Source organism: Anabrus simplex, chromosome 1, assembly GCF_040414725.1.
Source record: "Anabrus simplex isolate iqAnaSimp1 chromosome 1, ASM4041472v1, whole genome shotgun sequence".
NCBI lineage: Eukaryota > Metazoa > Arthropoda > Insecta > Orthoptera > Tettigoniidae > Anabrus > Anabrus simplex.
The window spans coordinates 826,940,901-826,967,737 of NC_090265.1; the positions used below are offsets into that span (position 1 = coordinate 826,940,901).

Here is a 26,837-nt window from a genome sequence, read left to right on the forward strand (position 1 = left end):
GGTTTAGGAAGAAGGACAGTCATAAGATTACAAGGTATGGTTGGGGAGACAGACCAACAAAGACCATGATTGATTATATAATAATCTAAAAAGAACACCAGAAGAAACTTATAGATGTTACAGCCATGCCTGAAGAAGCCTTTGGTGGAGATCATAGAGTGGTGATAGGAATATTGAAAGTGGGAAAGATTGAAAAAACCTTAATAAGAAGGGAGAAAATAATTAAAGTATGGAAGTAGAAGGAGAAAAGCATACAAGAAGAATTTCAAAGGGAAATAATACCTTTGGTACCCAGGACGGATATGGGGAAGGTTGAAGAAGAATGGAACAGATTTAAGGAAGCACTGATTGGACGTGCAGAAATAATATGTGGTAGAACATCATGATATGCGAGACAAAGAATGTTGGAATGATAGGATAAAGATTAAAGTGAAGGAAAAGAAAATGGCATGGAAAGCATGAAAAACATCTAAGACTGAAGAAAGTAGAAAAAAATTTGACCAAGAAAGTAGTGGAGGAAGAGAAGAGAAAAAGCTGGACCTTATTCACACAGAAATTGAGAGATGATATGCAGGGCAGCAAAAATTATTGTATGCCATCTTAAGAAACAAAAAGAGAGATCAAGTAAACCCCAGATTTATGAAGGATGACGACTGCATAATATTAACAAAGCCAGAAGAAATAAGAAATAGATGGAGAGAGTATTTTCAGAAGCTGCTGAACAGGAGAACTAATGACAGTCATTCAATGAACCACCAGGAAAGGCAATCAGTTGATGAAATGGATAACGATATTACAATGAATGAAATTGAAAGGGCAGTAAGAAAAACTGCTGGAATAGATGAAATTTCAGTGGAGATGATAAAGGCAGCTGGTGCTGTAGACCTGCAGTGGACATACCGAGTTCTCAGGATTGTCTGGGAGAAATAAGGAGTTATTTGAGGATTGACAGAAAGGAATAATCATCCCAATTTCAAGAAAGGCGATAAGAAAGTATTTAAGAACTACAGGGGAATTACTCTGATATACCTTGTTGCTAAGATAATGGAGAGGATAACTGAAAGCAGGAAAAGGTTGAGGGTTGAAAATCAGATACAGGAAAATCAGTTTGGTTCAGAAGTGGAAGGTCAACAACAGAGCCAATTTCATTATGAAAACTAATGGAAAAGCAATGGGAGTATGTGAATGATATGGTGATGACATACATTGACATTGCAAAGCCATATGACAGTGTCCCCAGGACTAAAGTTTGGGACAACCTGGTGCAAAAAGGAACTGGACAGGGATTAATAAAAATGATCATGGCAATGTACAAGGGATGTTGTAGTTGCATGCAAACACAAGTTGGCAGGACAAGTTGGTTCAAAATCACTAGTGGGCTGAGACAGAAGTGTTCTATCACCAATCCTGTTTACAATAGTAATGGATTGCATGAGAACAGCAGAAGCAGCATATGGAGGAAGAGAAATGAACATGTTATTTGCAAATTATATTGTGATTAGGGGAGAAGACTACATGAATGTTCAAGAACAGTTGGATGTGGTGAATGGGAAGATCGAAGAATGTGGATTGAAAATGTGTGTAGAAAAAAGTAAACTCTTTTTATGACTAGAGGGGAGAAAGAAGGGAATGGTCAGATTAGACTTGCAGACAAGCCCCTGAAAGTAGTGGAGATGTTCAAATACCTCGGGAGTGAATTAATGGAGAATACTTGACTGGATGCTGAAATTAAGAGGATTCAAGCTGGAAGCAGTTTCAATCATAGTGTACGAAACATGTTATGGGACAAAGATGTGCCAATGGAAGCAAAGGAAACTATGCACAAGATGTATTACGTACCCATAACAAATTACAGAGCAGAAACTTGGACAATGACAGAAAGATGAGAGTCGAATACAGGCAGCCGATATGAAGTTCTTGAGGAGTTTGAGACAGAAGAGTAGAAGAGAAAATAAGGAATGTGAAAATCTGGGAAGAAATTGGAGTGGAAAAATTGAATGATAGAATAGAGAAGAGCTGATTAAGATGGTTTGGGCACGTAAAGCGAATGAGTGATGAAAGAATGCCAAAAAAAAAAAAAAAAATGAAAAAATGCAAATGTAAGAAAGCAGAGGCCATGTACGACCACGATTGAGATGGAAGGACACAATCCAACGCAGTATTAGAGAAAGAAACCTGGACTGGGACACAGTGTTGGAGGAGTGGTGGAAAGACCCAAGAAAGTGGAGAGGAACCATATTTGTCTCTACCCACCTACAGCTGGTTAATGGGAAATGATGACGATACTTAGAAATAAGTAGTGTTTTTATTGCGGTATATATTTTTATCAAATAAGGTTCATCAGCAGCCGAAGATGGCCTCTATTAGAGGCCAAAACCAGTACTGCTTATTATACTTGTAAATACATCAGAAATAAATCAAGTATTGATTAGGTGGGAAATCCAAGTGGATAATTGTGAAGAACCTCGACTCAGCACAGGACCACTTAGAAGAAATTATACAGGACAAATATGCTTTGGCGCTTCAAGCAGAAAGCTCGGCACCTGGAGGCTTGTAGCCTTGGTTATATAGTGTGACTAGCTGATGTACCCGTACTTGGCTACGGAATTCCACACTGTTTACAGAATTCTAGCTTAGGTAGTGTACACGTTGTAAGATTGTATTAGATTGCATAGCTATTACCGTTACCCCAGAAATGCGAAGGGGGGGGTCACCAAAAGTCTTTTCTCATGTAAAGACTGGGTTAGGTAATTTTCATTGTAATGGTAGGCCCTCTTGCCTACCATCAGTAACAATCAAATTGGAAAATTTTCATTATAATGGCAGACATTCACTCCCCACCTGCATTTTTACATCCTTAGAACTGTCTTAGTGGTTTTCCCTGCTGAAATCAACACAGGTCATTACAATGTCAGTAGGAATGCCGCGCTTACAAGCAATGCTATCATATGAAATAATCTATCAAATAAAAAACCACACATTTTTTCATTTTTAACGAAGAGTACTACGCTGCATATCTAACAGTCCAAACTTCCAGAGCTGGAATCACCAGGCTGCAGACAGCTGTGAACACTTCTCTGCTGTATTCCGTTAAGTTTTCCTTCTGTTCATTCAAATCAGTGCATCTGAGTAGGGACTGAATTTCTGGAATACCATGATGAACCAGTGAGTTACATACCAATAGTATCAGAAAATATATGAACCAGAGGAAAGGCATGCTAAAGAAGAAAATCATCTAACTCCCCAGCTATTTCCTGCCAATATTCAGGCAGGCTGTTATATATGATACACAGCAGTAATCCCATCTATCGGAGATGAGTGGCAGCATAATAGACGAACATCACGACAAACAATGGTCAATGTAATGTTATTGCTGATCAATTTTATGAGCTTTCGACCCTGTAGGCCTTCACATTTAGTTTAATTCCGACTGAAATACCATTCCTACCATAGTTGGTACGGCAAAATTGAATAAAACATAACTGATTGGAAAGTGTATTCTCTAACTTTTGTTATGTAGTATTTTCGATAGTACCAATAACACAGGTATTTAAAATTTAAATTTTAAAGTGCCTTCCAATAAAATACCATTTTATCCAGAGTGAATAACATCATTTATAGCCTAGACTGTAGTTTCTTATTCCCCAACTCTACATACCGATTTTCATTACATTCTGTTAACACATTTGCTCATGGCTCGGCGTTTATATAGACTTAGCAACAAAAATACAAATTCATGAATGAATCGGTCATCACAGTCGGTACGGTAAAAAAGGATAAGACAAATAATCGTAAATTTAATTCTATATAACTTTAGTTATGTAGTATTTATTGATAGGACTACTAATAACATAAATTTGAGAATTACATTTTAGGCCTTCCTCTAAACTACCATTTCACTCAGCGTGAATAAAATGATTTATAGCCTAGATTTCAGTGGCTCATTCCCTGACTTTACACACCGATTTTCATTAAGTTCTCTTCAAGCCCTTTTCTCGTGATGCGCGTACGTACAGACATTACGGAAAATAAAATGTATTTCCTTGTTACTGTGAATTCCACCAGTACAGAAATACCATTCTTTTTAAATTCTGAGCAGTGTACAGACGAAACTTTTGATTTTTATATATATAGATTGTGCAAGATTAACCTGCACACTGCACTCTAGCCTAGCAACTAGGAATTGCTCGTACATTCTCGCATAACATTTTGCATTTATTCTATGCTGGAGTACTGAACTGTCACTAAATTCAAAAACACTTTTGCGTATATCTCACAAATGATCAATGCGAGAAAATTGTGGCCGATGACAAATATTTAACATTAATTTATATGATCATATTTGGGACTTAAACTATGTGTATGGAAAAATGACAGATCCGGGAACAATGCATTGAGGTTCTACTTATTGTACGTACATTAAACATTCTTACACATGAATTAGCACTGTTCCTAGTGCTTAACACATTTTTAATATAAAATTGCTTTAACAACTGATCACAATATAGTGTAATCCTGATTATTCATGACAATGAAAAATTGAAAAATTCTTGATAATTCAACTTCGTGAAAAATGTATTGGCATCAGAAAAGGGCATAGGCTATACAGTATTTCTAAACAGCAAGAAAGAATTCATTTTTTAAAATGCAGTGTAATATTCAATACTATGATAGTTTCAATATTTATCTCATGAAACTACACGTTTTCCTTGCTAACAAAGTCATTGTCATTCAAGCAATATTTCACAACAATGTTATTATTATTCGTATGGAATTTACGTAATGGACAAGTATATACAATATAATACAAAAGAAAAACATGCAAAGATTACATGGTACTAAGTAGGGAATGATTACACGTGGATATCTAAATTATTTATCCACTGCACTAGGGATACTGTGAGACATCAGCAAAGTCTTTCCGGTCTCCACCACAAGCACCATGTAACACACTGCTATTGCACATAGCACAATAACTATCTTCTTCACCGACTAGGCTGTTCGTAGTCATTGAGCGCATATTGTCATTGTCAGTTGTGTGTTGGAAGCTGGATTCACTACAGTTTGATGATGGTGATGCTTGTTTAAAGGGGCCTAACATCAAAGGCCATCGGTCCCTCACTACAGTTTGTTCAACCACTCCTTGATATTTTCCTTGTGTAACTCTTCCAATCCTTTCATACTGGAGGCTATATCTGAATTACGCAAATTATCTTCTGTGAAGCCTACATCTTCTCTTCTACATCTCGCAGTACTTTTCACCATGACCTCGATAATGTCTGTAATTTGACATACTGCCAAGCATTTGATATCCCATACATGGCATCCAACAAGGTTAATTTCTTCTAGCATGTCACCATGTTCTCATCTTCTTCCATTATTTTTCTCGGGAGACCAGTTTGATATCTTCTTTCAAGGAATACTATTTACACCTTGTTCCATGGATTGGATTAAGTCACATTAGGGGGCAAAAATTTGGTAAAAATAAGGCGATCATTGGACACAAGTTGCCTTCATCATGATGTGATAGGCCTTTATCGAGGACTAACACCATCCTTAGACCGATCCCCTTCTCTTGGAGATGACATCACATTTCAGGCATATCAGGCACACCAGCCCAGTGCTCTACCGGCACGGTGGTGAATGTCTCTTTGATCACTCCTCGGCAGTCCAGTGTTCTAATGGAACTGTGGGTAAGCATTTGGTGAAGGACAGTGTTTTTGGTTTTCTACTCGTCCAATGAAAGCCCCCCACACTGTAATCTGATACTGCATCCTAATGGTGACTAAAAATGTGGCCAGACAGGAGGATTCAGCGGCTTCTTTTTTAATGGGCAGTTTGAGGTGACCCCCAGGCCCCCTGGGCTCACTGAAGGACCCTCAGGGGGGGGGGGGGGGGGGGAACAACCTCTCAAGATACTCATAAATTATTAATGAACTTAAGGGAATATAATTCCCATTTTGTCTTTGCTGGCAGGACCTAGTGTTTACAGTGCATTATGTCTTCTGATTTGGGCTAGAGCGATTTTGTTACTTTCACTGATCTGTCTATGCCTTATCCTTGGCTTTGATAATATGAAAGTGACTGAAGCATGAGCGATGCTAGTAATGCCATTCCTTCTGCAGCCAATCGAAGCTATAAATGGTGTGAAAATGTTGCTATTAGGGTCAGTTGGTGCATGCATTTCCGTGGGCTTGGCAGACATATCTAGAGCCCGGATTTCCATGCACTATCAAATCTTGAAATATGCATGCATTCATGCACACTCATATAGAAAAACATGGACAATAAACTGGAAAATATGCACTATCAAAATCCAGTTCCTTTTCAAACATTGTACAACAAGTATATCTACAAATTGTCTTCTTTTAACCTCATCCATTTATTTGTCAGCACATTCTTAAGCACAGACAATGGCCTTCCTTCATCACAAGAAGTGACAGGTGCATACATAAATGAAGAGATTTGGGACAAACTGCACGGCAATGCATTTTCACAACAATACTCTTTTATAAGCTTGATGAATTCAAAATCAGGACTTGAACGGATCATTTTGTTCAGCTTACCTCTAGGAGCCGCAGCTACTCCTCCGTACGATTGCAGATGTATTAAATAACTGCTAAAGATTGAAGCTGCAATAACGTGAGACTTCCGGGTAGGAAATTCCAGGATAACAACAGAAGAAGATTCAGTGCAAAACCAAGGTATGTAAGCTGCTATATCAGTGTGGCAGCATCACAGAAGTTTGCTTTTTTATCACACCGACACAGATAGGTCTTCACAGAAGTTTGATACAAGTTTTGTTTTGTTCATCTAACATAGAAAAAAATTAAGCCGTCATTCAGTAATGGACAATTTATGGTTATATTTATAGCAATTTGTAACTGGCACACCTTAGTCCTATATATTACAGGGATCGACATGGGGCCTTCCTGCTTACGACAATGTTTATTCAAGCAACAGATAAGAAAGTGTTCGGTTAATTAGTTTATAGCATCTCTACCTTATGTACTAATGTGCTAACGTTGGTTGTCAGATAGGATGCTAGGAACACACTCTCTCCGTCTCAGTAACAGACATACTGTATAACGTGGAAATATGGTCCTAAATTCTGCAAACCAACATTCATAAAAGGCCCTACCATGCAAGTTAGCATTACATGAGCCAAAGTCAGAAGAAGTCATATTATGCTACATAAACGTCCAAATCTTCGCTATTAAGTAAAAAATCTTCAAAATATGCATTCTTCTTCTTCTTCTGTTTAACTTCCGGGGTCGGTTTCTCTCTCTGACTCAGCGAGGGATTCCACCTTTACCGCCTCAAGGGCAGTGTCCTGGAGCTTGAGACTCTGGGTCGGGGATACAACTAGGGAGGATAACCAGTACCGCGCCCAGGCGGCCTCACCTGCTATGCTGAACAGGGGCCTTACGGGGAAAAGACAAGGAAGAAGGACGGAAGCGGCCATGGCCTTAAGTTAGGTACCATCCCGGCATTTGCCTGGAGAAGTGGGAAACAATGGAAAACCATTTCCAGGATGGCTGATCTACCAAGGCCGAGTGGACCATATTCCAGCACTCTTACCACTTTTCAAATTTCGTGGCAGAGCCGGGAATCGAACCCAGGCCTCCAGAAGTGGCAGCTAATCACACTAACCACTACACCACAGAGGTGGACCAATTTATGCACTGTGGATGAATTTTCTTCTAAAATTACCAAAATATGCAAACATGCATGGAAAAAGAACTTATTTGCAATCATTAAGTCATAAAACGAATATTTGCAAAGTTTGAGAAGTGTAACTAGCTTATTTAAAAATATGCATTTGCATGGAAATCCAGGCTCTACTGATATGTAATAACTTCCGGCTCAGTGAGGAATGCGACGGGAAACTAGCTCACTCCTCATTTCCCTAATACGCCTCTTCAGTGATGCCTAGACCATCTATGACATCTGATGGCAGAGCTACCGAGGATTCAACCAGCCTTAGGGCTAGACTGAAAAAACACACACACACACACACAAAATTCCCATTACTGTGGAAAGTGTAGAACAGTGCCTAGTGCTCAGTGCATAGTGAATTGTGTTAACCCACCATGCACCGCCCATTGCCGCTACCACCAGTACTACCCTCACCACCACTACAACCACCGAAACTGAGGCCTCCACAAGCCTGTTTAATATACAGCCAGGTTCACTCCAAAGCTGTAATGTGTCCCAGTACTGATGAACCACAGTTTCCATCATCTTCGCATTAGCAACCCACAACCCCAGCTCCAGAGATTCTTCTCAAGTTGTGGCCAAGCGCCCCAACTCCAGCCCCGCCAAGAACTCTGCAACCAGGTTAAAGGTACTTGCCACAGAACATCCAAACACCTTCAATTCTTCCGACTCCGACATGGAGGCAAACTGCCCCCCACCAAACACAGAATCCCCCCGCCGCCTCTCAAGAGCCAGCCTATCCATTACTAACCCCAGAACTCTCCAGAAAGTTCCCTCAGGTACCCACTCTTCCTGCTCTAACAACCATCCCTAGAATTTCAGAACCTCCAAATAATCTTCCAGAAACTCTTATAATTCAACCTCAAAGGGGACATACACCCCACCAACAATGGGGTCATAATCAAGACCAATGGGGAGGATGCCGCAAGACTGCTCACCAGCTCTGTGGATGCAGTCCACTTCGGGTCAACAGCTCCTGTCAAGCCCCCCCCACCATCATGGCCTCTTCAGCTGCGCAGTATGTGCGGATGACCCGGAAATCTCAAATTAAACCAAATCTAGGAACTGAATGCGGAAGGCATTCCAGTAAGGAAGGCCTTCTGCACCAAAAATTTCTCAGGGCTCACCTCCACACTGCCCAAGACATGGAAAGCGTCCTGGCTAGCAGGGTGTCCATTTTTTGGCACCACCACTGGGTGGAACCCTCCCGTGCCCCAGCCCATCAGATGTGAATGTTCCCTATCCTGTAACCAGCACGACAACACTGTGCAATGCACCGCAGAACATCCGCAGCCACTGCTCATAATCCCACCCCACGTCACAAAGCCCCAACATCCACCTCCTCTCCAAATGCAAACCTGGGCCGAACCCCACCCCACCCCACCATCTCCCTTAAAAGCAAGGCCAGCCCCCAACATTCCGAGAACCAACCATAATAGATGGCACCTCGGCAATAGTTTCTCTTTCCCCTGTGTACCGGCATTCCCATCAATCTGACTTCCTGCCGGCCCGTTTACGTAGGGTAAGTGAGAATTTACTGAATTCAATTTTCATTTCAAAGCTGTCAATGAGAACAGGAGGTCTGCTCACAATGGCAGTTAATGAAGTTATCTGAAGTTTCCTGCCAAAATCGGGAGAAATGTCAGGTATGTCAGACCATCAGTAGTTGCTTTCCTCTGAATAGCAACAAAGGGAGTTTATTGAGTTTTGCAATTCATGTGATTAAATAACACTCACTAATTGCCAGTTACCTTAAACAGAAATTTCAATTTAGTCAGTTCTGCACTGAATGGAAACTTCATAAAATAAGCTTGACCTGGACTCGTCTTCAAATTTTAAACCAAAACCAAGTATAAAAATCACATCGTATGTAGTTTTAAGTGCACTTTTCAAATTTTATAGGGCATATTATTGAGGTGCTTTAGGTCATTTTTGCATTTTTCAAAATTTATCTTCATATTTCATACTGCAGAAGAAAACTCTCTCTACAGATAAAAAACAAAAGACAGAAGTAAACTTCACATATGAAATAAACTTTCCTTTCACAATTAAGTTACTTTATTAGTACTCCATTAACTTACTTTGATTATCTATACGTCAACAACAAATTCCCATAAAGTTACATGAAATATGGGAAACTTAAAGAGCAAAACAAAGCATATGTGGCATAAAAGCACTGACTCCAGCCCACACTACAATAAATTAGACAATTAGTATAAAGGAATAAAATATATTTAAAATATTACTTACAATGCGGAAGATAGAATGTGAACGAGAGCTTTTTTCATTCATTGCCGTCTCACCAACACGTCTTTTCAGCTCCCCTTTCTTCATGAGCTCTATTGTCTGAAATCAAAGGAATGTTCAAGATTCTGAATGCAGGCTAAGGAACAAGAAAATTAAGAAAATTTCTACATAAACATTGTTTCAATAAGAAAGAGGAAATGACATACTTTAAAAGGATATCTAGCAGACACATTGAATGTTAGATTACACTAGACTGGTTGTAGAAGACACAGCTAAAGCAAAAGTATTGTAATTCAGTTTTTGATAAACTGGGACATTTTTCAGATACTATTATTATTATTATTATTATTATTATTATTAAAAGTGTAATTTGATAGAATCTGATTACCTCCTTTCAAGAATGAAACAAGTCATTCTGTTTTTAATTATACAACTTTTTCGAGTATAATCTGTCATTACACGTTTTCTTAACGGAACCAAGTTTTTCAGTCTGCTAAACACTAAATATGCAATCCTGTACCTGTACAAGCCATTATTAAACATTTTTACGGGTATGTTATATTTGGTGTTCGACAGACTGGAGAACTTACATTAATGAGACGACGATGCAGTTGAGAGCATTAGCAAAAACATTGCGAACACAATTCATACTACTTGGATTTTACAATTCTTTAAAAAAAAAAAAAAAAAAAGTAGCACATTAAATTTAAATGTTGTAAAACTTACTTTTGAAACGTCAGCTACAAGTTCCTCCTTCAAATCCGAGACAACAACATTTCCTTCCACTTCCCGAATTTGAAGATTAGTTTTGCTTGATCCTAGAAGGTCTTTCACTTTCTCATTGTATATTTCCAAATGTGAAGCTCTGAAATGTACATTAACAGCAACAAAATCAATGACACACGACAGATTCCTTAAACCAAATACATATAAAAATGTGGAAGGAAGACTCACCGAGCCAAAAATTCACGGCCACTTGATTGTTTCATGGCTTCAAACATGTATGATATAGCCATCTGTATAACACCACATTCTGTTTCATCTCCTGACATAGTATATGTTTTTCCTAGACAGACACACAAACAAACAAAAACAATTGAGAACAGAAAATTCTCAGATTTATAGCATATAGAACAGCTGGGCATGTGGCTTATTACTGACCTACAGGATGTATAGTTGTAAATATAATAAGATGAAAACAAAGACACTACTTCAATAATGCCTTCTATTACTGTATTCTTAAAAAAAGAATACTTCTCTAGTTTTCTGAATACAATGGCAATGTAGTTTTAGCTTTTGGTCATGTATCTTTACACATACGAACAAAAAAAAAAACACAACATACTGTAAATATTGAAAGTATGTATGTAATTGGCCAAATAACTTTAGCAGTTAGAATAGTTTTGGAAGGGAATGATTACTAAAGGTGGTTTATGACCCTGTCCCTGTGGTGCCTTTATGCTGATGATATGATTTGGGGTAAAACAGAATAAGTAGTATAGACCAGACTCAACATACGGAAATCCCAGTTCCAGGAATATAACCTCACATCAGCGAAACCAAGACAGTGGTGATGGCAGTCAACAGAGATAGGCGTCCAGCAAGTGTAAAACTAGGACACCACTAGCTAGAGTGTGTGGATAGTTTGCCTTCCCTTGGAAGTGTAATGTCCAGTGATAATTTTATTGGAAGGGAAATTACAGAGTGCCATAGGGATCAGAATTCTACCAACAAGAACACTTATAGGACAGCATGATTCCAAAACCAGACAAACTGATTATGTTTAACAGCTATTTCATACCAATATTGACCTATGGTATTGAAGCGTGCACCCTCACAAAAAGAGATTCATCAAGACTGCAAACATCAGAGATGAAATAGATCCACCATTCAGAAGACAGACAAGTTAAGAAATGAAGAGGTGAGGAAAAACCAGAATAAGGATATCCCTATTAGACCGAATCGGCACATCCAGACTACAATGGTAGGGCATGTGATGACGATGGAGCCTACAAGAACAGCCAGAATAAATTTGGAAAGACAGATGAAGGGGAAAAGAGAAGGAAGACCTAAAACCTCATGGATGGACATGATCAAGGTTAATCTACAGTAGTTACCAGAATGGACAGTGGATGATGTCTTCCATAAAAAGTTTTGTATGGACAGGAAGAAGTGAAATAGGCTCATTAAAACTACCCGGGAAACTGGTACTGTACAATGATGATGACCGCAGTAACCACATTAATGAGGCTGTAAAGAAAGTATACCATCCAGCTGCAAATCGAGCAGGTAGGCCACTACACATTTATCACACCCAGCACTCATGCCCCCCCCCCCCCCCTTTTAAGAGGTTTCCAATTTGACCAAATGATTGTTGCAGACCAAAGAAAGAAATACATACTGTAATTCTAAAGAGGAGGAGTTCCACGTACATTTGTCTCTCACTTGTGCCAAGGTATTGGGAATTCTTCAGACTACATTCTACTGAACTGGGTGAGAAAATTTAACAACTGCTAAGGCATTAGATTATGGACTACTGGTCCAGAACATGCAGTCCTACATAGCACATAAGCCTAAGTCTCCTTCCTTACAACTATGGGTAGTCTCCCAGAACTAGAAATATCAGTAAGGAGTGACAAAATGATTGCTGTTCATGAAAAATGTTCTAAGTTCATTAATTGTTCCTATTCCCTAGTTTTGGGGTTAATCAATGTTACAGTACCTTGCCATTTCATGTCTTCTCTTGTCGTAGCTTTGTTCATTTACTTATTCACTATTGAGTTTATATTTTCACTTGCATCTGCACTTCAGTGTAGTATGTGATGTACCGTTCTGCCTTTTCATTTAAAATTTCTTCCATTCTCAACTTTCCTATGTTTTGAATTTGATAAGTCTACCTTCCTGTGTACTGGGACGTCTTTTGCTATGTCATTTTCTTCATTTCTAATTTGACTGTTATTAAATTTTGTAAAGCACTGTAACCATATTATATTTGTCATCATTAGGTACATTTAAGTACCATTTTTGACTCATTCTTTCTCTAATATGTATACTCTCCGTTACCCTTCTAGCACCGCCCATTTTTCTCAGCATAAAATGGGCCAAGTCGCTGCAAGCACGGACCAGCCAGAAATCTATGTCATTTGCCTTCTCCAAGCTTGCCGGGCAAGCTTACGTCTACATGCATCTCAAGCAAATGGCTATACTTTACATCCCTCAAGGTTGACACACTGAGCGTGTTAGCACTTCAAAAACTTTAAAGCAATAACTTATTTAACTATTGTGTTAACTTCAAGCCCCATCGATGGTATCTTTACCTTGTTGTGGTGGTGGGGCTTGTGTGGTCAAAAGATTCTGAGAGCTATGTCGGCAGTAGCTTAGCTTAGTTACTGGTAGAGCCTCCCTTGCCGGACAGGTCGAAGGTGATGATCCGGACTAAAAGGGGTACCCTGGTCCTCCAGGTTGGGGGTTGGGCATAGGGTTGACAACTCTATCCCGTTAAAAAATAACTGTTGAGAAGCCACAAAGAGTAAGAACAAACCAGGCGGATAAAACTGATAAACGACCTAGGCGAGGAAATGGTTATGGATTGGTATTAGCGACTTGGAATGTGAGAAGCCTACTCCAGCCAGGGAAAATCAGAAAACTAGAAGAGGAACTAAGAAAGTATAATGTTGAAATCGCTGCTCTACAAGAAATTAGATGGCGGGAAATTGAGATGTTCGATTTACAGGATTATACTTTAATCAATAGTAGGAATAGCGATAACATCTGTAGAATAGGCTTTATGATATCTAAACAACTGAAGCATACCTTAATGTCTTCCAAGGCAGTAAATGAAAGAATCTGTAACATGAGAATCAGGGGCCGTTTCTTCAATTATACACTTATAAGTGTACATGCACCTACGGAAGAACAGGAGGATGAACTAAAGGATAAGTTTTATGAAGAACTAGAGAAACAGTACAATGAGGCACCTAGACATGACATTAAAATAGTAATTGGGGAATTCAATGCAAAAGTGGGACAAGAGGAAGAATTTAGACCCACAATAGGGTTATGGCTTATTGACTTCGCTACAGCAAAGGATATGGTAATCAGTAGCACTACATTTGAGCACAAGAGAATTCATAAAGAAACTTGGGAGGCACCAGATGGGAACACCAAGAATCAAATCGACCACATACTGATTGATAAAAGACATGCGTCAGATGTACAGGATGTGCGTACTTATAGAGGTGCGGATATAGATTCAGACCACTATTTAGTGAAAGCTAAATTGAAACAAAAGCTTACGGTAAGAGTCAGAGGTAAAGCAGAAAGGAGGAAAGGATTTAACCAAGAACAACTTAATGAATGCAAGGAGGAAGGAGTATGAAAGACAGATTGAAGGAGGTTTGAAAAACCATAAAAATGCAGTAACAGTGGATGAATCATGGCGGGTGATTAAAGAAGCCATCACGAATGCAGCCCAGGAGATACTAGGAGAAAGAAACAGCCAAAGAATAATTGGTATGATGAGGAAGTAAAGCTAGCCTTGGAGAAAAGAAATAAAGCAAGGATGATATATATGCAACGGGCAACAAGAGCTACTCACCAAACATATGTGGAATGCAGAAGGGAAGCCAATAATCTTTGTAGAAAAAAGAAAAGAGAAATGGAAAAAGATCTGATAACAGAGATGCAACAAGATTATGAGCATAAGAGAAGTAGAAAGTTTTATAGAGAAGTAAAGCAGAGAAAAAGTGTCTTTCAACCAAGAATAAGCTGCATACAAAATAAGGATGGACAACTACTTGGAAATACCCAGGAAATATTAGATAGATGGGTGGAATATTTTGAGGAGGTTTTGAATCCAGTTAAAATACAGAATGAAGAATATGAATTAAAATTGCCAAATAGTGAATCTAATGAAGATGAATATGAGGAATGCAATAGTGAACCACCCACTTTGGAAGAAGTAAAAGGTACAATGTAATTATTAAAGTCCACCTTTCAATACTATAATATGTAATATTCTAAATTACATTAATTAGGGACTAGTTTCAGCCTGGGCTGGCCATCTTCAGCCTTAATGTAAAACACCTAATAACTAAACAAATGTACATGCACACAATTGAACTAAAAACAAATAAAAACAAATATATACAAAGTGACATTAAAAACTGGGATGGAATATGAATAAATTTGAAATTGAACTAGGTTCTAACATCTTGAGTATGTTCATCATTGAGAATAATTTCAAGTATTAAGTATTAATTTATATATACAGAACTGTTAGTTCTAATACTGCTGATCATTTCAATAGGAACTGGTGAATGTTGATCCTGTAGTTTGTCATCAAATCTATATGTGTGGTGTTAGCTATATGTAATCCATTGGACACTGCTGTAAATAACCACTAGCTGACAGGGAACTGTTAGATGTTGTTTCATCTTCAATCAAAATAATAAATGAGATGCTCTCATGGTGCTTGTTAAATCTTGCTGAAATGTTGTTGGGCATTGTCAGGACAGCACATGAAGATGTGGTTAACACAGATACATTGTGTCTGGTATAAAATTTTTGCGATTCATTGCGGTGCCCATGAAGTTAACCTCTCAATACAGCATGAGGTGTGTGGTCCATTGTTGAGTTGAGCAAGTGGTCTGAAGCACACTCAACAATGGACCACACACCTCATGCTGTATTGAGAGGTTAACTTCATGGGCACCGCAATGAATCGCAAAAATTTTATACCAGACACAATGTATCTGTGTTAACCACATCTTCATGTGCTGTCCTGACAATGCCCAACAACATTTCAGCAAGATTTAACAAGCACCATGAGAGCATCTCATTTATTATTTTGATTGAAGATGAAACAACATCTAACAGTTCCCTGTCAGCTAGTGGTTATTTACAGCAGTGTCCAATGGATTACATATAGCTAACACCACACATATAGATTTGATGACAAACTACAGGATCAACATTTACCAGTTCCTATTGAAATGATCAGCAGTATTAGAACTAACAGTTCTGTGTATATAAATTAATACTTAATACTTGAAATTATTCTCAATGATGAACATACTCAAGATGTTAGAACCTAGTTCATTTTCAGATTTATTCATATTCCATCCCAGTTTTTAATGTCACTTTGTATATATTTGTTTTCATTTGCTTTTATGTCAATTGTGTGCATGTATATTTGTTTAGTTATTAGGCGTTTTACATTAAGGCTGAAGATGGCCAGCCCAGGCCGAAACTAGTCCCTAATTAATGTAATTTAGAATATTACATATTATAGTATTGAAAGGTGGACCATTACTACATTAATTTAATAATTACATTGTACTTGCAATTCAATACGGATCAGAACCGTGAAGTTTATAACCTATGAGAAGTAAAAGGTGTCCTTATCGATGAAGAATTATAAGTCACCAGGAAAAGATGGAATAACAGCTGAGTTGTTAAAATATGGTGGAACGGTATTGATAAAAACATTGTATAAGTTGATACTGGAAATCTGGCGAACAGAGAAATTACCAGAAGAATGGGAAACAGCTTTGGTGTACCCAATTCTTAAGAAGGGAAATAAATTGAAATGTGAAAATTACAGAGGGATATCTCTGCTTTGCATAGGCTACAAGATCTTTACCATAATAATAGCTAAGCGTCTAACACACAAAGCAGAGCAGGATCTTGGAGAATATCAGTGTGGATTTCATGCAAACCGTTCAACAATAGATTATATCTTTACAATGAGGATCATCCTGGAGAGGTGCTATGAATATAACATACCACTGTATCAATTGTACGTTGATTTTAAACAAGCGTACGATTCAGTACAAAGAGGAAAACTACTCATCGAAATGAAAGCCCTTGGTTATCCTGGGAAGATGATTAGGTTGGTAAAAACAGCTTTAAGTGGAAGTAAATCTAAGGTATGCGTACAAGGGAAAGTATCGCGAACCTTCGATGTAAAAGTGGGTTTGAGGCAAGGAGATCCAATGTCTGCTGTCCTCTTGAATATTGCTTTAGAAACAGCTGTGCGTACCATCACTGCAAATCGTGAAAGGAACATATATCATAGACTAATTCAAATATTGGCATATGCAGATGATTAAGGGTTATAAATTTCATGTTGTTGGTCCGTATTGAACTGAGAATAACATACGAGTAACAACACAGTAAAGGTTTCCACCTATTCAATACAAAATATATTCACAATATTTTAAAATTACATGGAACTAGTTTCGACCCATCTAGGGGTCATCACCAGCCACATCAAAGCAAAGATCACTCTTGACGTAATCCTAAGAACATGTTAATTTTAACAGTAAGATTATTATGGCATAACAAGTGAATGTGGTAAATGAAAAGAGATGTTAGTATGGGACAGATGAGTATTAGCTAATAAATATATTTATTATTATTATTTATAGCTAATAAATATATTTATATTTATTACTCACCTGTCCCATACTAACATCTCTTTTCATTTACCACATTCACTTGTTATTCCATAATAATCTTCCTAGATGGGTCGAAACTAGTTCCATGTAATTTTAAAATATTGTGAATATATTTTGTATTGAATAGATGGAAACCTTTACTGTGTTGTTACTCATATGTTATATGCAGATGATGTGGCCATAATTTCTCGTACAAAGAATGCACTTCTTGAAACCTATGAAGAATTGGAGAGGGGAGCACAGCAAATTGGACTGGTAGTGAATAACTACAAAACTAAGTTCCTAGTGAGTTCCAGATCTAGTCAACATCCAAATGCACTTAGGTGTGGAGAAAAGTGTTTTGAAGGGGTACAGGAATTTAGATATCTAGGCTCTCCGATTACTTCACAAAATGAAACAAAAAAGGAAATAAGCTCTAGACTGGCTGCAGGAAATCGATGCTATGCTGCCTTAATTCCAACATTAAGAAACAAACAAATATCCAGGAAAGCTAAGTTGACCATTTATAAGACTGTCATTAGACCAGTGGTTACATATTGAGCTGAGACCTGGGTATTAAATATAGGTTAATGACATGGGAAAGAAAGGTATTGAGGAAGATTTTTGGGCCAGTTAAAACTGAACTGGGATGGTGTATTAGATCTAATCAGGAGCTTAAAGACCTGCACCAAGAGCAGGATATAGTATCTTTGATGAAGACTGCTAGAGTGCGTTGGCTAGGACGTGTCCATCGAATGGAGACTACAAGAGAAACTAAGAAAGTGCTGGAGGGGCATCCAGGTGGAAGACGATGTAGAGGTAGACCAAGAAAGCGATGAATAGAAGAGGTGGAGGCTGATCTATGTACCATGGGAGTCCGGAGATGGAGGACCAAGGCAATCGACAGAGAGCTTTGGAAGAAGATTGTTGCGGAGACCAAGGTTCTGCAAGGACCGCAGCATCAAGGAGTAAGTAAGTAAGTAAGTAAGTAAGTAAGTAAGTAAGTAAGTAAGTAAACTTCAAGCCCTTAAAAGAAAATCCTGGACAATGAGCCTGCGACTTCTTCTATTTCGGTGTCAATATTATATATTATTTCAATTAACCTTATTTAACCATTGTGGCTTGCAAGACATCAACTGCAAGCACTTCAAGTAAATTTGGGACATAGAGTCTTTGACTCTCTTTTCTGTGTCAGCATTCATATTTATGCTTTAAATTTTTTTTCTATTAATTCAAACCAATAATTGCTTGTGAATTATTTTAACGCCAAGTATTTCAAAGTTCTGTGAACCCTTCCAGAATTATTCTTTCAACAAATTACAGTTTAGTAATGAAGTCAAATTTCACGTCTTTATTGTTAATAGTTGAATTGTTGAACATTTATTTTAAGATAATTTTCTCAATATAGCATTGAAATATAAGCAGAGGTGCCAACCTTTGAAGTGGATTATCAGTAATCGCCCTCCGCCCCCGAGAAGAATTTCGAGTCAAGTCCAAAGAATGCTCCTTCCTTGTCGATAATGACACCCCCTTTGCCCTTCCTTCTAGCAATCTATTCGAAAGTATACCATATTACACAATAACATTTGCACACAACCTGTCAGTTCTGTGATAAAACATTAATTGTAGCTTGTTTCTCACGCAGCAGCTGCTTTTCAGTGTAGTTTTTCTTGAAGCATCCTTCCCACTGTGATGGCATTTTCGTCCCCTGAACCATAAGCGATTCCAGTGCTAATGTGCTTAATGTAGGCCTTACTTCTTTCCAGGTACACTTAACACAGCAAATATGACATTACTGAAGGATTTATAGTGGAGAAGGGCAGCGCCTGAGCTCCTTCATTCACAATGAATTTTACAGCACTTGTGGGTACAAAGGAAGTCACGATCGAATAAGTATCGTTGCCAACTCACAAGCATTGAAACGAGGACGATTTAGGAGAAAGACTCGAAAGTATTGAAAATTTTTCCTTTTATTTTTACCGTTCAAAATTATTTTTTCGTGATGTCTGCTTTTCCGTTATAATTTCCCCTTTGACCGTAATTCCGTAATCGTGAGGTGAAATCCGTAATTATTACGGACAGTCCGTAATAGTTGGCACCTCTGTATAAGTTATAATTTCTTGGGTTTCTTCCCATCCCACCTTTATGTTACCACCTAAATTCCTGAGCATGCACGCCCATACACTAAGGGTGCAAACTTACTTTCTCTCCTGCAATGTAAAGGTAGTGATTTATAGTTACTTTTTTAACTGTTGGATTTCTATTCAGTGTTGCTAACCACACAGTTTAGGGACCCTACTTGCTGATACGTCATCTTACAGTTACCATTAATCTGGCACATTGGCACTATACATTCATGATTTATTTTGTGTATTGCCAGAATTACGTATTTCCACTGCAGTATTGTTAAAGTCACTAGTCTTACATTTGCGGGTATAATTAAAGCATATTTTCTTTTCCTGTGAGATTGTAAATCTGTTTGGTTAATACCAGGCAAGTAGAATTGTAGCATGTTTGAATAATGCATTTAATAACATAGTTTGTGTGAAATGATGAACACAGCATTTTATTAATTACAGTCCTATTTCGTCCAATACTTACGTACAGAATTTGATTGGGATGTCTAAGAACCAAGAAAAACCTGCAAGAACTCCTCCGAAAAGGAAAGCAACATTACGTCCTTTACAAAAATCAGGTAAAGAAGAGCTTACACATTGCTACGAGCAATTGAAACACAAGGATGAAGAAGGTATCAGTCGTAGTGATATAGACCTGAGTTACAAAATTAACTGAGCTAAGTGTTTATTATAATCCTGTTTCTATGATAAGTTTCTGACAATGACAATCACTTGAAATGGAAGAATATTTAATTATGAACCTAATCATGTCTTGTCTCGACTGATAAGGTTTGCAGTCTTAACCTTTGTGTATTCACATTGACTTACGGCATATCTGTATGTAATATATTTGCTTGTGTGTATTATTACAGCATGGTTTCAGTTTAGTCCGAGAAGTAATAGGAAATTTCAAGAAGGGAGTAGAACTTTCTACCCCAGGTAAACACCAGAAGCATGAACATCCAGTGACCAGCATAGACAGTTTTTCTAAGGAAGCGATAGCAAGGTGTATTTCTGATAAATTACATAAAGTTCAGGTAACTTCACAAGGAATCTATTGCAACATAATTTATAGAAAATGGCACGCAGGTGAGATAACCTCCCAGAAATGTTTTGATCATGTATCGACATACAGCTCTTTTAAGCTCCTTGTAACACTTTTTTCTCCATACAGGTGAAGTTATACTGTAAGAAAAGTTTTTGACCACATGAAAGCAAATTATGACATTTATTTGTACAAGGGCTCAGAAACATTGTTAGGAAGAATTTAGAAGACCATGGGATTTGTGTGTAGTAAGGGGGATCCCTATGCATATATTAGAGAAAATGAAGACATTTGTTTTAAGAGATCCTGTTTTCTGAGGGAATACAAGCGAAATAAGGACAGCGAGAACCCAAAACATATTTTCTTGGATGAGACTTGGATTTTTATGAATAGTGAATATATCACAATTAAAATTAATAAAATTATGTAATGGTTCACCTTTTCAATACATGTAAAATTAGTAATGTAAGGTTACATCACTAGATCATAAACGGTACTGTTTTCGACCCAAAGTTCCGGGTCATCAACTGATGACTTAAAAACAGAAAATACAATGCACAGATAACCAGTAATGTCGAAGATATATTTTTTCACTGAATGTATAGTAAGTTCGTGTGGAGCAGTATAACGCATGTGACTGTAGCACTGTGTTTTGAAGATTTTATAATCTTGAAGAAGAATAAATATCGAGGAAAAAATCTTGTAATCATTACCAGACGTCAGTTCGTGTGGAGCAGTATAACATATGTGAATATAGCACTATTTTTTAAAGGTTCTTAAATCTTAATGAGAAGAAAAAATAGCTCCAGGATCAATCTTGTAATTATTGCCAGACGTAAGTACGTGTGGAGCAGTATAACACTGGTGACTGTGTTTAAAAGTTTTTAAAATCTTGAAGAGAAGCAAAATAAATAGCTTGACGATCAGTACTGTACTCGTATGCTTGATGTATGACGATGCAGATGATTAGTCTTGAAATGCAGAACAGTTGACATTAAAAAACAAAAGTGAGGAGAAATAAGTAAAAAATACAGTATTAGAATAACTGAGAATCAATTAACAAATGAAGGTTTCTTGAAGATGAGTGCTCAGGCAGTTCTTGAGGTGGCGAAGAGAGTAAATTAGCCCGTACTGATCTGAACCAAAAATGAAATTTTTAATTCCCAGTTCAATGCAGAAAAAGAAAGAAATAAAGAGGTTAATAGAAGCTCAAAATAGGTGGGGATAGACTTTAAAAGGCAATGAAGTAAGCGGGTAAAAAATATAGTATATAATTCGTATTGTATAGTATTATATATAGTAAGAGGCTGAATTTGGAAATGAAAAATAGAGCAGAAAATGTGATGGAGAGTGAAAAGAGGAAATAAGGGAGGAGTAGTAGAATTAAGGCAGAGCAGATGGGTGGGGTATTGGTGCTAAAAGACATGGGTAGGAACTATGCAAGGTGTGAAAAATAAAGCTCGAGCTGAAAGATTATACTTTTAAAATTAGGATGAGAAAATCTAAAAGAATATTAGGTTTCTCAGAAATGTCATTTAAATTGAAATACTGGTCAAGGTGAATGAAAATTTTCAGTTGTGGTAAGTAGGGGGCCTGTGTTAATTATTTCAAGTATTTGCATGTCCTGTTCTATTTTGGTGAAGTTATGTGAAGTTAACTTCCTATGTTATATACATACATGACTAAATTGTGTCCTTGGCGTTTACGAACAGTCATGTGTGAATAACCATTCTTGTTGATGTATTTATTAGCCGTAGAAAGGGATATTGTCTGTAATGAAATAAAAGAGAAGTTAGTATTTTGAAGCAGACGTATTAACAAGAAACCTTGAGTATCTAATACGTCAATTGTGCAGTAACTTACTCGTCAAGGTTGTGCTAGGTAGATCAGACTGTTCCGGCAGCTCCTGTCTGGCCAACACTTCTATTCCTGGTGATATACCTGTGCGGTAAAGGAGGAGTGGGGTGTAGTGGGGGAAAGGGGTTAAGTTGATCCTCGTGCATCTGTGCCGTTACTGGAGGGGCGTTAATAATAGTAAGATCCTTCTCTAATGATGTAAAGTGGTCATGTGTTGGCTCATGGCTGAGTACTTATTATGTCTAAAGGCGTTGTGTTCCATATATCTTGCGGAAAGGCTCTCCCAGTTTGAACAATGTATGAAAATACACACTGGGTACACGTTAATCTATATACACCCGATCTTGAGTAAATGTTGTTATTACTATTAACCTTATTCTGGTTAAAAAATATGTTTCGATTGGTGTTGACCATCTTGAATGCTATATTAATACTGTGCTTCTTTAGGGTATTAGTGATCTGGTGGATGGCGGAGTTATTCAAAGTAAATGTAGTGAATTTGCTTTTTTTAGGCTTGTCTGGGGTGATATTCGGGGATAATTTAGTTTTTACTTTGTTGATTAGACCAGGCGTCGTCAATCGAGAGCGAAATGTCTTCGGAACCGGTTTGCTCCCCGCTCTGGAGGAAAGAGAGCAGCTTAACGAGCAAGCAGATGAAGTCCACGACTTAGTACTTACTGCAGGTCAGTGACGCAAACGTACAGCACATTTTTCTCCACAGGTTAGATTGCAACACGATTTGCGTGAACTTATGAGAGGTGACGCTAGTGTGTTTCCAACTTTATCATCACAACACACGACGTTCAACTCTAGTCAGTTAATGTTGCATTTACTATGGAAGAGATTTCAGCACAGCGTAAGCCATCGACGCCAACAAGTTTGAAACCGTCTTGGGAAGAAGAGTATTTAATAGCTCAAGAAAATAACACAGCAAAATGTGCAATACGAGGGCTATTTTTTTTCAAGGTCCGATTGGTCACGAAATGAAACAGCAGTATAAATTTGACACTTTTCTATTAGTAACACTTACTGATACATCACAGCTATTTTTCAACATATTCGCCTCGCAGATTGAGACATTTGTCGTAGCGTGGTACCAACTTGTCAATGCCCTCGATAGAACGGCGCCGCCTGCGCCTGTAACCATCTTTGTACGCTGGTCTGCAGTGCCTCGTCGGTGTCAAAACGCTGTCCTCTTAGCCAGCGTTTCATGTGAGCAAAGAGGTGAAAATCTGATGGAGCCAGGTCCGGACTGTATGCTGGGTGATCGAAAACATCCCACTGGAAACGCTGCAGGAGGTTCGTGGTGGCAGCTGCAGTGTGCGGCTGAGCATTGTCATGGAGGACAATGCCTGATGACAACATCCCTCTCCGCTTATTCTGAATTGCCCGTCGTAGACGTTGAATAGTCGCACAGTATGCGGCTGCAGTGATGGTGGAACCACGTTCCATGAATTCCACCAACAGAACTCCTTTCCGGTCCCAGAACACAGTAGCCATACACTTTCTGTTGGAGACTGTTCGCTTGAATTTCTTTGGCTTACTCGGGGAGTGCGAATGCATCCACTGTTTGGATTGCTCTTTTGTTTCTTCAGTTTCAAAATGAACCCATATCTCGTCCCCTGTGACAATTTTGTTCAAAAAATCCGGTCCTTCATCATGGTAACGCTGGAGAAACGCTAAAGCGGCGCCCATTCGCTGTGTTTTGTGACGGTCAGACAGCATCATCAGAACCCATCTCGCACAAAGTTTGCGATACTGAAGTGTCTCACTCACAATTGTGTAGAGAGCTGACCTGGAAATTTCAGGAAACGAAGCACTCAACACAGAAATTGTGAACCGACGATTTTCTCGAATTGCCTGATCAACACGCTGAACAAGATCCTCGGTTGACACACGCTTCCTTCCCTGGCCGCCTGCATCATGGACGTCTGTACGCCCTGCTGTAAAGTTCCTGCACCATTGTCGCACTTTGCTGTCGCTCATGCACGTTTCACCATACACATGACTTACTCGGCATGAATTTCGGCTGCCTTGCACCCCTCAGCCTGAAGAAATCTAATTACACCGCGCACTTCACACTTGGCGGGCGAAGCGATCGTTGTAGCCATGTTTACGAACGCGCTGCACGTTCACTACTGACGGGACTGAGGTGAGGCGCATAACGGTCATTTCAGAGACGTTGCGCAACACATCTGTGCAGCGGTTCATCATATATTCGTGGGCGTTTGACTGTCGCGACCGATCGGACCTTGAAAAAAAAAAATAGCCCTCGTATGTAATAAAATATGGAATAACATTTTAAAAACATTAGGATATAAAGAGGTTTTAATGTCACTATGAGAGTAGGTTTCACTACATTCAGGCGTTAGAAAAGGATCTGCAGGTGTTCGGTATTCCCTTCTCAGTGGATGTGCAAACTGTTACGACCAGAACTGCAGCTAGAACTGATTGACATACGGTGCGATACTCAAATGAAAGACAGGTGAACATATGTTTTCATTAATGAAGATTTGTAAATCTAGACACAAGTAGACTCACCGATGAAAACTTGAAATATGTTTTCCAACTTGCCAAGTACGCAAACGATAGTACCAAACATTCACACACTACTATCTAAACGAACCCAAGGTGAAGGAGTACACCACTGATATGTTTCAGTTTGTGTGTTTAATTTGTTGTCATAGTCATAAATACCATACAAATATTGAAATGTATGTTAAGAGTGCAAAGAATATGTACAAATCACGAACTGTATTTTCTTTCGGTAAATGTAGGTGTCCCGAAGTTTCAGTTAATCGTGAAAATGTATTTATTCAGGAAATATTGCACACTGCTGAATATTTCCTTTGTCAATGAGTAATTTTCTTGTCATGTTATACTCCGTAATCTGTGTCCTGTTCGTCTCACATGATTCATGCTGCAAATTATTATTATTATTATTATAAACGCTGTTGTTCATGTGGCAACATTTACGAGCGGCAAGTACTGTATGGTCACGGTATGCAACCCGCCTGTCCGTTACTCTCTTGACACGTGACCAGCGGAGCATGTAACACCGGCTCCCTAGAGCAACTACGCGATGACGTCTGGATTAGACGATTGCCATGTCAACTTTGAATTAGTCTATTCCGGCAAGATTCCTTATATAATTCAATTCAGCTTTTAAGTTGTTAGAAGAAAGAGAAATTTTGAGAGCTCTATAAATCAAGCTATAGATGAGGCTTGTTTTTGGGTCTCAGGATGTAGGGAAGTATTCTTAATAGTAATGGGAGAAAGTGTTTTCTAAAGATACAAAAACTTGTGACTCTAATATCTAAAAAGTTCAAGGAGTTATTCACCTCGTCTTCTTTAGTAAATTGTTAGGGTCAATTTTATTTAAATGATCTAAAATCTCATTACTACTGGTGACGTTCTTATCAATAATTACGAACATATCACCCACGAATCTAAGCCATAAACCTATGCCTTTTATCTGGGATAAAATCTTCGTATGCTCTATAGAATCCATATAAATGTATACTAGGATGCCAGAAAGAGGGTCACCCATAGCTAGACCTTTTTGTTGGTAAACCGTACCGCTAAAAGAGAAATTATCATTTAAGATGAACTTTAAGATCTTCATAAATTCCTCAATTTCCTGCTTACTAAGGTTACTATTTTTAATGATATCATTGATGATTCTTACTGTTTCATCATTGGAATATTTGGGTACATGTTTTGCATCATAAGAGCATAAAATATGACTGGGTCTTAGAACAAACTTATTCAATACATACATAATCATAGACTGTTATGCCTTTCAGCGTTCAGTCTGAAAGCCTCTGTGAATTTACTAAATGTCGCCACAATCCTCGATTTGCAACTAGTGTTGTGGCCTCATTTAGTTCTATACTTCTTATCTTTAAATCGTTAGAAACGATATCTAAACATCGTCTTGGTCTACCTCTACTTCTCTTACCCTCCATGGCAGAGTCCATTATTCTCCTAGGTAACCTATCCTCCTCCATTCGCCTCACATGACCCCACCATCGAAGCCGGTTTATGCGTACAGCTTCATCCATCGAGTTCATTCCTAAATTAGCCTTTATCTCCTCATTCCGAGTACCCTTCTGCCATCGTCCCCACCTGTTTGTACCAGCAATCATTCTTGCTACTTCATGCCTGTTACTTCTAACTTATGAATAAGATATCCTGAGTCCACCCAGCTTTCGCTCCCGTAAAGCAAAGTTGGTCTGAAAACAGACCGAAGTAAAAATAGTTTCGTCTAGGAGCTGACTTCCTCCTTACAGAATACTGTTGATCGCAACTGCGAGCTCACTGCATTAGCTTTACGACACCTTGATTCAATCTCGCTTACTATATTACCATCCTGGGAAAACACACAACCTAAATACTTGAAATTATTGACCT

At 38.3% G+C, this 26,837-nt stretch overlaps 1 protein-coding gene across 1 annotated transcript in view; it reads right to left on the reverse strand.

Moving 5' to 3' along the window:
* LOC137496927 (uncharacterized) overlaps window positions 1-26,837 on the reverse strand; it is a 221,144-nt gene that overhangs the window by 132,574 nt on the left and 61,733 nt on the right. Inside the window, exons 3-5 of the mRNA XM_068224994.1 lie at window positions 10,921-11,032; window positions 10,693-10,831; window positions 9,970-10,065 (exon numbers count right to left, since the gene is read on the reverse strand). Of these exons, the coding sequence (XP_068081095.1) occupies window positions 9,970-10,065; window positions 10,693-10,831; window positions 10,921-11,032 (347 nt within the window). The remainder of the gene's footprint in view (window positions 1-9,969; window positions 10,066-10,692; window positions 10,832-10,920; window positions 11,033-26,837) is intronic.